Source organism: Oncorhynchus keta, chromosome 21 (assembly GCF_023373465.1).
Source record: "Oncorhynchus keta strain PuntledgeMale-10-30-2019 chromosome 21, Oket_V2, whole genome shotgun sequence".
Taxonomy (NCBI): Eukaryota; Metazoa; Chordata; class Actinopteri; order Salmoniformes; family Salmonidae; genus Oncorhynchus; species Oncorhynchus keta.
This window is the reverse complement of record NC_068441.1, coordinates 578,794-591,626: the sequence shown is the minus strand read 5'-3', so window position 1 is coordinate 591,626 and position 12,833 is coordinate 578,794. Positions and strand designations below refer to the sequence as shown.

The following is a 12,833-nucleotide window of genomic DNA, read 5'->3' as shown; positions in this document are numbered from 1 at the left end:
TGTCCTCAAAGCGGGCAAAAAAGTTATTTAGTCTGCCTGGGAGCAAGACATCCTGGTCCGTGACTGGGCTGGTTCTTAACTTCCTGACTGATGTCTTGAGATGTTGCTTCAATATATCTACGTCATTTTCCTACCTCATGAAGCCATCTATTTTGTGAAGCACACCAGTCCCTCCTGCAGCAAAGCACCCCCACAACATGATGCTGCCACCCCTATGCTTCACGGTTGGGTTGGTGTTCTTCGGATTGCAAGCCTCCCCCTTTTTCCTCCAAACATAACGATGGTCATTATGGCCAAACAGTTCCATTTTGTTTCATCAGAGTACATTTTTCCAAAAAGTACGATCTTTGTCCCCATGTGCAGTTGAAAACTGTAGTCTGCCTTCTTTATGGCAGTTTTGGAGCAGTGGCTTCTTCCTTGCTGAGCAGCCTTTCAGGTTATGTCAATATAGGACTCGTTGTACTGTGGATATAGATCGTTTTGTACCTGTTTCCTCCAGCATCTTCACAAGGTCCTTTGCTGTTGTTCTGGGATTGATTTGCACTTTTTTCCCCAAAGTATGTTAATCTCTAGGAGACAGAACGCGTCTCCTTCCTGAGCGGTATGACAGCTGCATGGTCCCATGGTATTTATACTTGCATACTATTGTTTGTACAGATGAACGTGGTACCTTCAGGCATTTGTAAATTGCTCCTAAGAATGAACCAGACTTGTGGAGGTCAGTCTTGGCTGATTTCTTTTGATTTCCCCATGATGTCAAGCAAAGAGGCACTGAGTTTGACGGTAGGCCTTGAAATACATCCACAGGTACACCTCCAATTGACTCAAAGTATGTCGCAATTGTACCTGGTTAAATAAAGGTGAAATACAAAAATACAAAAATAAATAAAGCAAGCTGTTTAAAGGCACAGTCAATTTAGTGTATGTAAACTTCTGACCCACTGGAATTGTGATACAGTGAATTATAAGTGAAATAATCTGTCTATAAACAATTGTTGGAACAGTTATTTCTGTCATGCACAAAGTAGATGTCCTAACCGACTTCCCAAAACTATAGTTTGTTAACGAGACATTTGCGGAGTTGTTGAAAAACGAGTTTTAATGTCTCCAACATAAGTGTATGTAAACTTCGGAGTTGAACTGTATGTAGATATAGTTTGAGGACTGGACATTGTATCTTCCTGAAGGTTTAGTTCACCCTCTCTCTCTCTCTGGTGCGTGTGCACCCTAGATGGCATCCCTCTGAGTCCGGATGCTATTAGGAACCTTCAGGCATGTCCTTTCTGCAAGCGCACCTACCACCTCGGTATGTCTCTACACGAGCACATCAAGTTCTGCCATGAGCGGGACGGGGGGCACATGGTGTGCCCGGTCTGTGGGTACACACCCCGCTATAGGGCACAGATGGAACAACACATGGCACTGCACAGTCAGGTAGAGGATAAGGTGAGACACTGGAAGAAATATAAAATAATTATTTTGGAGTCCATCTACTACAAGGTGGCACTCTTTTTAATGGTATTTTGAGCTGGATATGAACCAGCTCCGAAAATGACTCCGAAAAGAGTGTTGTGTTAGTTCATTTAGTTTGACTGTTGAACATGCAATGCCGACCTCATGTGAATTCTTAATCTCTTGTAGGCAGGCCTACTGATTTGACTGTATGTATGGTTATGTCTGTGTGTGATGTTGGTACAGCACCATGGGTCCGACCATGGCATAGAGAGCAGGAAGTTCAAGTGTCTTCAGTGTGGGAAAGCCTTCAAGTACAAACACCATCTCAAGGAGCACCTCCGCATCCACAGTGGTAAGGAAATGGACAATCCAAATCGATCCCGTCAACTTTACGTCGTGTCAGATAAGCTACTGTAGGTTCAGTAGAATCTCATATAGGTAGTGCCTTATGTACAACAGGTTTATTATTAAGGATAGGTGGTTAAGAGGGTAGAATCAAGAGCAGAAGAGCATGATCTCCTCTATGAAGTCAAATCAGTTTTTCTTTACAATTAAATGTTTTCTGAACTGTAGTATCTTGGATTGATATTCCCTGTCTGCGCTGCTTCCTTTAGGTGAGAAACCGTACGAGTGCTCCAATTGCAAGAAGCGTTTCTCTCACTCTGGCTCCTACAGCTCACATCTCAGCAGTAAGAAGTGCCTGACCGGAGGAGGAGGAGGCAGCGGAGGAGGAGGAGAGGGGAGCTATAACAACGGACATGGCCACCATGGGGCCTACTACTCCTCACTTGCGTCGCCCTCTGCAGGTAGTGGAAGGAACAGCAGTAGGATGGGCTCTCCCTACCTTCCCCACACCCAGGAGGAACGTCCTCCAATGGGGTTAGAGAGGAACCTATATCTCCCTAGAGACCATGGTACGCGTCTCCTCCGGGGCCAGGAGCTAGGCTGGGAGTTGGGCCGGCGGTGGGACCCCACGCCGGAACGCTTTCTCCGGGCCAGTGTGTTCAAGGAGTCCACCCTGCTGCCGTACCTCCATGCCGGCACCGGGGAAAAGTTTGAGCAGATGCTGCAGGCGATGCTGCACAAGGAGGAGGGAGGGTCTGGCTCAGCCAGGGAGGAAGGAAGACTGGGGGTTCACAATGGCGGGAGAGATGGGAAGGCATCACCGGAGGCTCTGTTGAAACTAAAACGCGACCGTGCCGGCTCGGGTGATGGCCAGGGGGTAAGTGGAGGGGTAACATGTCGTTGGTGCTCCCAGCTCTTTCCCAGCCCCGCCATCTTACTCCAGCACGAGCGCTACCTCTGTAAGATTTACCGAGAGGCCATGGAGGTGTCTGAGGATCCTCGCAGTAAAAAACACCTCTCCCCCCTCTACTTCTCCACCAGACCCCCTCTCCACCCACCACCATCACCTGATAACCACAAACCCCCAGCGATGACCAACGGTTTCCCGAAAGACAAGTCTCCTCTCCAGAGACCCAGCTGGAACTCTGTCCCTCAGCAGCTGCTGGTTGGCATGCACTCCCCCTTCCCGCCCAGCCCAGACTCACTTGCCATGAGGTCCCATTGGTCCAGCCAGGAGAGTGGCAGGAGTGAGGTCAGCCCTGGCCACCCAGCACCAACCAGCCCTGCTACAGACATGTCATCCCCTCCCCCATTGGGGCGAAGACGGGTCCCCTCTTCAGGGTTCGGCTCGCACCCCTGCCTGGACCTATCCTCTGCCATCCTCAACACTCCTGCAAGCCGAGCCGCCCCCCAGGGAAGGACCCATCGGTCATATAGCTCTGAGAATGACCAACCCCTGGATCTCTCCCTCCCCAAGCCCCAGGAGGGGAAAGCCATAGAGGACAGCAAGCCCTATAATGGACACCCTCACTGGGAAGAGAAGAGACAAAAGACCCAGAGAGACCAGGCAGAGAACCAGCACCACCGGAGGCTGAGTATCAATCTCAGTCCACCTCCTCACCAGGTAGAGTAGCTGCTACATGTGCAATAGCTAATGGGGATCCTAATAAAGTAAACCATGTGCGTGTGCAGATGTGGGGCAGGAAGAGGGGGTACTGTTTATGTCTGACTATGGACTGTTGTTTGTTTCGTGCTGTGTTTCTATGCAGTTTATGTATTTAATGTGTGAGCACTGGGAAGAATTGCCTCCTTAAACTACAATCTACAGTAATCTACTCTAATCCCACCAGCATCATGCAGTCTACAGCGGTGCTCATATTGACGGGGGTTCCATCTACAGTGCCTACCCTCTGTTTAACCCTATGATGCCTGCTGGGCTCGCTGGCTCAGAGCATGATGGGGTTCCCTCCCTGCCCCTCAGCCGTCCAGTTAGCAACCAGGGATTTCTCTCACCCATGACCTACATGATGGAGTCAGACACAGACGCTGTGCTGAAGAGGATCCACCAGGAGAGACGAGCATTAATGGTAAAATTGATGTTTTTTCTTAGATGGGCTGACAAATACTGTACATGTCTCTTCCAACAGTGTAACTGTATTTCATGTCACCTCCAAGTGTAGATATTCCAAACAATGGATTTTACATGGATCTTGTCATGAAAAACAAGGCTTAACCTAGTTAATAGAGACCAGTTGGTTGATGTCTTCTCAGTCAGAACAAGTATACAACTAGAAAATACCATCATCAAGATGTCATGTGCCAAAGGTTTGCCAAACATTTGCCCTTTTGGGTAGAGACCTCTCCGTCTGTAAGTCTGTGTGTGTCCTGCAGGGTGAGGTGATTGGCCGCGGGGGTCTGGACTACCTCTCTCTGATACAGGAGGGAGGAGAGGGCGAAGGGGTACCAGGGAGAAAGAGACTACAGAAGACAGACGAAGGCCTGTACGCTTGTGACATCTGTGACAAAACCTTCCAGAAGAGCAGCTCTCTGCTCCGACACAAGTACGAACACACAGGTAAATACAGAGTCTACTGTAACTATCTTACTCAATGTATTTTGAAGCATGTGATTGATATTGATAGATCATGTTTCTGTTGCGTTGCTTAAAGTGAGCAGAGTGTTCCATGATCAGGCAGATATGATCCAAACCAGAACAAGGAACTGAACTGAATACACATAAACGATCTTTAACAATTGCAGCAAAACAAAAACCAAATGTACTAGATCAAGAAATTGCCACAGTTACACATCTGCCTCTGTTTTGTCCTATTCCCACAGGTAAGCGTCCTCACGAGTGCAAGATCTGCAAGAAGGCCTTCAAGCACAAGCACCATCTAATTGAACACAGCCGCCTGCACTCTGGAGAGAAGCCCTACCAGTGTGACAAGTGTGGCAAGCGCTTCTCCCACTCAGGCTCCTACTCCCAACACATGAACCATCGGTATGCCTACTGCAGCCTGCACCAGGACCAGGAGGGGGGTGAGGAGATTCCTCTAACCCCAGGAGGGCCCATCGATGTGGGCCACATGGCCGTGGACACCCCCCTTTCCATGGAGGACACCCCAACATTTCTTAGTGACTCCAGTCTAGATGGTGGGATAGAAGGGAGAGTAGATGAAGAGGAGGAAGAAGAGGAGCACGAGACAGAAGAGACTGAAGGCGGACGTATGAAGGAGGCATGTAGTTTGTCAGGGTCAAGGTCTGGTGAGGGATTGGGGCCGAGCCCCAGTCTGGTACAGAGGTCCCCTGTGGGGAGGGACAGAGAGAGAGAACAGAGGGAGAGAGACAAAGAGCAGGTCGACAGACACAATGAAGAGAGAGAGAGTGCTGGTCTAGGGACTCATGGACTAGAGACCAACCATCACTGGGACAAAGACACATTGGAACGAAATGGAGACCAGAACACAGACACATACGAGCTGAGCCCGGAAGCTCCAGTGTCACAACAGTGGACAAGTGTGCCAAAACAATGCATCAAAACATGTACAAATAAGGATTAAGAGCTGTGTGAAAATATATTTTAAAAATGCACTGTTCAAAATATAGCAAAACTTATACTGTACAGGTACAGTAAGTGACTTCCAATGCAAAGCCATATGAACACAACCAAAATAAGAACCACATGAACTGACAGCATAACACAAAGTGCATAGTAAGAGCCATGGGTATGATATTCACGCTGGTCGGTATGTTAGCATGCTCAATGTTGACCACTACATACCTATCATCACAGCTACCAGTTGACCACTTACGACTGGTTTAAGGTACAGGTGAAGGAGTATGCACTGCAAGGAGATGTTGTTCATGTTGTTCTGTAGCAAGCAGTGTTGTTCAATGTGTTTCCAGATGCCTTATCAGCATAATACAGTATTTTGTATTTGGCAATACAAGTATTCACTTTTGAAGGTTTTTATATCAGATTTGACATCATTATTCTCCAAAGACCAAGAGGTCTCTACTGTATCAAACAATTGACCTCTGTGCTTTAAAATGAATAAGCAATAAATAATAACTATTATTCAAATTAGAATAAAGGATTAAAGATGTATTATGTTTTGCCACAGCTACAAATTGGTTTAGGATATGTCCATTGTGACTGTGGTCAGCTGTGCATTAATTATGGGCATTAGTATGCAGATAGATTAGTGCCAAATTATGTAAATTAGTTATATTGGCACTAATATACTGTATCTCCATACAAACACAGATTTACCATTGGGTTTCCATGGTGACTAATGAATGGCTAATATACTGTCTAAAAGATCAACAGTGAAGCCCGGTCACTACAAACGCTCACTGAATGTTACACTGAGCCATTAGGAAGTTGAATGCTGGGTAAATCGATTTCTCCATACCTTACCATATTTCTACACACAACAGAAAAACGAGAGTCAAAATTAAAATGGTTTTATTTTGTTTTCTTTGAAGAAGGAGCAAATAAATTAAACTTGTACTGCCTCACAAAATGTTCCATATCTCTTAGCAGACATGTGGAGTTGCTTTGTCTCTATTAGAAAAAACGCAAATACATTGTCTCGCTCTATGAAATATAAGTGCAGTATTATGCTCGTACCACAGTGTAGGTTCTACTACAGTTGCCCTCGAATATATTAGCACCCTTGCACGATTCACTATTTCTTCTCAAATAAGTTGAAATTGAAAATCGTTTCATGTTCACACGTTTATTTGTTTGGTTAATAACTGCACAGGGCCAAGATCATTTTTAAAGGTCCAATGCAACCGTTTTTATTGCAACATCAAATAATTTCTGGATAACAATTAAGTACATTGTTTTCAATTTAAATGGTTGAAAATAAACGAAAATATATTCTTAGCAAAGAGCAATTTATCAAGCAAGAATTTTGCTAGGACTGTCTTAGAGTGCGGAGGGGAAAAGTGAAAACTAGCTGTTACTAGCAAAAAGGTTTGGAACTCTTTTGTCTTATTGGTCTATTAACTAATTTACTGCATGGTTACGTCACCAGGCAGGCCAAAACTCCTTCCCACCAAAACAGACTGAAATTTCAGCCGATCTTTTCAAACAGCTCTTACACTAAAAGGGCATTATAATTTTCACAATTTCACAGTATTATTCCAACCTCATACTGAGGAAATATATATAAAACACAGGGAAATCATGTTTTTGACTGCACTGGGCGGTCAATTAGAATTACAAAACGGAATTGAGATTTTTCACTTCAAATGGCCTGGAATAAATTACTCACAATTCTAATTAATTTGGTTGGAGGCAGGCGATTCTCGTTTACTGCGTAATTGATGTAACCTGTGGTAAGTAGCAGGGTAAAAATAGCTATTCAACCAGTTTTGAAAAGATCCATTCTGATCCATTTATTGTAAAGTTTAAGGGTGCCAATAGCACAACTGTTTATGCCACCACAATGAAAGCAGTTCTGGTGTAAACATAAAAATAGAATTACTAGAACTGGACATTCCCATTCTTTCGGTCTCTATTTCTATGGGTGTGTCCACAGCAACAGAGGTCAAGGTCTCAGAACAGATTCTATAACATTTATCATCTTCATACTTCCTCAATCTGACTGTGGTGTAGTCCATGTGAAAACCGCCTCGGATACACAGTATTCAGCTACTGTGAGTCGTCTGTGACTTCTCTGCTACAGTCGATAAGATTGAGTTACAGAGAGCTGAGATGTGACCAAGCCAGTGTCTTCAGTACATACTTGACTACTGTACCTGTGTGGTAGTCCTGCTAACATCTAATGTGAAGTCTTCCTGACTTCAGAGTCTGGAAAGGCTGTTTTGATGTTGTCAGCACGATGCGTCGATAATTAAGGGGGCTGTGCTTTTACTGGTTGGCTCTCCTCCGTTGTCTTTCTCACTCAAACACCCACATGCACAGCCACACACAGCCCCCTGAGCACAGCCCCCCTTCAATTACAACTGTTGGAATTGTAAATCCAAACAATGAGAGGTCTCAACTCCCCAGGAAAAATAATTGGACATTTGAGAGTACCAATTAATGCGTCCACTCAATTTCTGAGCAAATATTGCATGTACAACGGAATCCTGTCCAGACCAGTGTGTCACCCATGGCCGTCATACCTTTGCTCAAGACCAAACATTTAAAGTAGGCTGAACAAATGTACTAAAATAATTAAAATCCCAATTAAAATGCATAGCAGAGACCAGAGAAAGTGTCAGTCTGCTTTGCCAGTTAGTGCATCCGATTGCTTTGAAAGTGATGTCGGCATTTGAACTCGGCCTCGTATACCTTGTTGTAATCTGATAGCCATGTGTTCATTTAATTGGGAATTGGGAGGTGAGGGATCCCTCATTTTTGGTGACCATTCGAAACCAAAATCTATTTTATTGCTATTAAAATATAGGCTGTGATAGCTATAATAGATTTCCACCTCTCACTCGATCAGTTTTCCTCATTAAAAGGAGATACTCTTACAGATCAATCTTGATTGCAAAATGTCATTAAATATTGCTAAGTTATTTAGCTATAGTATGAATGAAGGGTTGTTTTTTTTAGTATAATAAAGTATAATAGTATAAGAGTATAAATGTATAATAATCACCCATATAGTGCAACTAATAGCAGATAGACAAGCTGGCCCGCTCCAGCCGTACCACGAGCTCATCCTCCCCAAGGTGGTAAGGTGCCACCAACCACCTCCGTGGTTGCAATCAATATTATCGGAGCCGCCTGGTCGATACAAAACGTTTCAATATTCTCGGAGCCGCTTTGTTCGTTGATACAACGCTTCAATATTCGCAGAATGTTTGCCTTCCCTGGCGAAAAATGCAAGTGCGACAATGAGCTAGGCGCGCACTCGAGGAACATCTCTGAATGCAGCACAATGAGCGCACTAAACAATGCCACTGTCATGGTAGTCTTATGCGCCGTTCCACAAGGGTGGCTTCATATATAACCTTACATAATAAGACAGATGGTTACCTTAGGCAAAATCAAAAGGAGGGTGGATGGGGGGGGATCGTTGAGAGTCTGAATCTCATCACAGATAACGTTAATGTCTAGTAACCCAAAGGTTGTTAGTTTGAATCTCATCACGGACATTTTTAGCATTTTACCTAATTAGCAACTTTTTAACTTCTTCTACATTTAGCTACTTGGCAACTCAGCACCAAGCCATGGAGCTCCACTATGCCTTTCTGTACTAGAAAGGCATAGTGGAGCTCCATGGCTTGGTGCTGAATGGACAGCCTTCTGTCTAGAGCCAGCTATATAATTATTTAGTTTGTGGGCAGTTTTTTGGGCACCATGATGTTTTAATAAATATCTTTATTTTGCATTCAAGCCTCAGTTTTTGATGTATTCCTTTCTTTCAACAGTGTGTGGGTTTCCATCTCCAGTTGGTGGGCAGTTGGATTTTTGGGCACCGTTAGGTAGCCTACAATACATTATTGAAAATCATAACTGGCACGCAGCTCTTTAGAAATTGTAGGATGGTAAAGATACCTGATTAATAAAAAATTACTAAAGTAGAAGTGAAAGTCACCCAGTAAAATACCTCTTGAGTAAATCAAGTCTAAAAGTTTTTGGTTTTAAATATATTTAAGTATCGAAAGTAAATGGAATTGCTCAAATGTACTTAAAAGTCAAAAGTAAAAGTAAAGTATAAACCATTTCAAATTCCTTATATTAAGCAAACCAGAAGGCACAATTATTTTAGACATTTTTATTGACGGATAGCCAGGGGCACACCAACACTCAGACATAATTTACAAATGAAGCACTTGTGTTTAGTTAGTCCACCAGATCAGAGGCAGTAGGGATGGCAATGGATGTTATCTTGATAAGTGTGTGAATTGGATCATTTTCCTGTCAGGGTAAATGTATGGAGTAATAAGTACATTATTTTCTTTAGGAATGTCGTGAAGGAAAAGTAAAAATTGGCAAAAATATAAATAGTAAAATAAAGTGCAGATAACCCAAAAAACGACTTAAGTAGTACTTTAAAGTATTTTTACTTATGTACTTTACACCACTGTGTTTTGTATGGTATGTATTCATTTGTGGATGTCCACCACCCATTTCGTATGATATTTTAGTAATTATAATTCGTATTATATGTTACAAATTTGCAAAACGTACAAAATATGTCACGAATTTGCAAACAAATGATATGTTATGAATTTTAGCTAGGTGGCTAACATCAGCTAGCTCTCTAGTGTTATGCATTTGTAGATTTTCCTTTTTGTGTTTCGTTATTTTCGTCATTCTTTGGTCAAGTGTTGTTTGTCTTCCTGCGTCGGTGTCGATTGTAAAGGCCTAAGTAGGTCCTTTGATGTCGGCTATGCCTTTTCTTTCAATGCAGGGTCGGATTTATCTGGCATAGTTTGCATTTGCGGTCAGCTGTTTTATGCACAGGTTACTTTCACGTTTGATGTTGGCATTTTAATTCGGCCTTGCAGTGACTTGATATTGTGTATTATGCCTCTATTTCATGTTCACTGTATTCGTCGTTCCACTAGTAAATGTTTAAATTCATGATGAGGTTGAGTAGTGGTTGACATTGCAGCCTATTTTTTTTTTTTTTTTTTTTTGCTGTTCTCAAAATAGCATTTTAGAGTTTTTCAATTGTGTAGAAATGTAATAAATGAGCTTCAACCTCCTAAAAAAAAATCATACTTTGCCATATCCTAGGTTTAGCTGAACTGACACCACTGGTGTCACAGCTCTTCCTGGACTGTGTCAAGTCAGTCATGTCTGCCAGGGTACCTGTGTGGAGCCATACTAGTGCCAAAAGAAATGAGATTTTAATTCAATCATTTTGAATTTGTATTCAGAAAGTGAATTTTAGTTCAATAGTTCTGAATTTGTGTTGTACAAATTGAATATGCCTGACACTTACTCTATCACTATGAATTGAAAGCCCATCATGGGCTTGTCTATATTTAGTAACAGAGAGTGTAGTCATATATCCAGTCAACCAACTTCAAGATGATCTAATGTTGTAGTATTGAACTGCAAGCCGACAACTGCCTCATGCCACCAGCTGTTGTTAATTCTATTATATTTATATCTGCACAAAAATACTTTTATCAGGCTGTATTTTTTTTTATCAACTCAGCTATGCCTTTTGTATTGAATTACATTTAGTATTGTTTTTTAACCTGTGGATATATTTGTAATAAAAATGTACATTTTGCTTTACCCTTTGATGAATTATTTCACAAACTGCATCACTGGATAGGACCACACATTATCAGCCTCAGGGATAAACCAATCAAAATGTTCACAGTAGGCCTATGGGGTTTTGGTAAAATACCTCAGTTCCCTCTTACGGTATATGGTAACCTCACCACCTCAATTCTCTGCTCAATGGGACTAAATGTACAGAATTTACATGATGATTCAGAGCTGGTGGAGAGGTTTTACCCGGAAACATGTGGCTATGGCTGTGCAATGCAGACAAGACAGTGCTCAGTAACTGTTCTAACTCACAGATAGCTTAGTCATCAATTTATTATTCTTTTTTAACTGAAAAAAAGTCTGGCCTGAAATTTAAACATTGTATAGCACAAAGAATTTGGCCTAAAATTTGACCCGACTGTCATTATGCACAGATTTGGCTTGTCATCTAATTTGGCTTGCATCTTCAAGATTCATCCCTTCAAGTTATAAGGCCACACAACTTCAATTCTGCATTACGGCGCAGTATTTCATACACTTCACTGTGGGAAAGGGGCACACAATGATGAGTAAGAAAGTTACAGATGCACAAATATCATACGCCCCCCCTCAAAACGCAAACCTCCTTGTTATTGTAATGGTGAGATGTTAGCATGTCTTGAGGATATAATATTTGTGAGTCTGTAACGTTCTCACTCATCATTATTCATTATTAAGTCAGCACTATCTGTAATCATTGTAGCATCCACATTAATGTAGAAGTGTTTAGAAACATATTATATTCTTATTTACAATAAAAGTTACTCCAACATGACACAATGCGTTATTTACCATTAATTTATTTTGGGCAAAACAAACAACATCCAAAGAGTTTGTAGAGTCACAAGGTTTATGTAATCATTGCATGCTAGGAATATTACTGGTCACCACAGCAACACCTATGCGCTCCAGCAGGTATATTTCACTGGTCATCCCCAAAGCCAACACCTACTTTGGTCGCCTTTCCTTCCAGTTCTCTGCTGGCAATGACTGGAACGAATGGCAAAAATCACTGAAGTTGGAGACGTATATCTCCCTCACTAACTTTAAGCATCAGCTGTCAGAGCTGCTTACCGATCGCTGCAGCGCGACACAGCTCATCTGTAAATAGCCCATCCAACCAATTACCTACCTCATCCCCATATTTGTTTTTGTTTTTCTGCTCTTTTGCACACCAGCATTTCTACTTGCACATCCTCATCTGCACATATATCACTCCAGTGTAAATGGCTAAATTGTAATTCCTTTGCCACTATTGGCCTATTTATTGCCTTTACCTCCTTACTTCATTTGCACACACTGTGTACAGATTTTTCTATTATGTTATTGACTGTACGGTTGTTTATCCCAGGTGTACCTCTTTGTTGTTGTTTGTGTCGCACTGCTTTGCTTTATCTTGTCCAGGTCGCAGTTGTAAATGAAAACTTGCTCTCAACTGGCCGTAACCTGGTTAAATATTAAATAAAGGTGAAATAAAAAAGTTAATAAAAAATGGGACCAAATACTAAACTTTTGTCTACTTTAATACACATAAGTGAATTTGTCCCAATACTATTGGTCCCCTACAATGGTAGGACTATGTACAAAAAGTGCTGTAATTTCAAAACAGTTCACCCGATATGGGTACCCTAAAATTAAAGCTGACAGTCTGCACTTTAACCAGGGGTGGCAGGGTAGCCTATTGGTTAGAGCAGTTGGACTAGTAACCGGAAGGTTGCAAGTTCAAACCCCCGGGCTGACAATATACAAATCTGTTGTTCTGCCCCTGAACAGGCAGTTAACCCACTGTTCC

At 42.4% G+C, this 12,833-nt stretch overlaps 1 protein-coding gene across 2 annotated transcripts in view; it reads left to right on the top strand.

Annotated features, from left to right (window-relative positions):
* LOC118399906 (zinc finger E-box-binding homeobox 1-like) overlaps nt 1-8,254 on the top strand; it is a 49,889-nt gene extending 41,635 nt beyond the window's left edge. For both annotated transcript variants that reach the window (XM_035796123.2, XM_035796122.2), the window contains exons 4-9: nt 1,232-1,446; nt 1,699-1,807; nt 2,070-3,424; nt 3,651-3,887; nt 4,192-4,375; nt 4,639-8,254. In XM_035796123.2, coding sequence (XP_035652016.1) covers nt 1,232-1,446; nt 1,699-1,807; nt 2,070-3,424; nt 3,651-3,887; nt 4,192-4,375; nt 4,639-5,360 — 2,822 coding nt within the window. In that variant the 3' untranslated portion in view covers nt 5,361-8,254. The remainder of the gene's footprint in view (nt 1-1,231; nt 1,447-1,698; nt 1,808-2,069; nt 3,425-3,650; nt 3,888-4,191; nt 4,376-4,638) is intronic.
* Nucleotides 8,255-12,833: the final 4,579 nt, after the last annotated feature.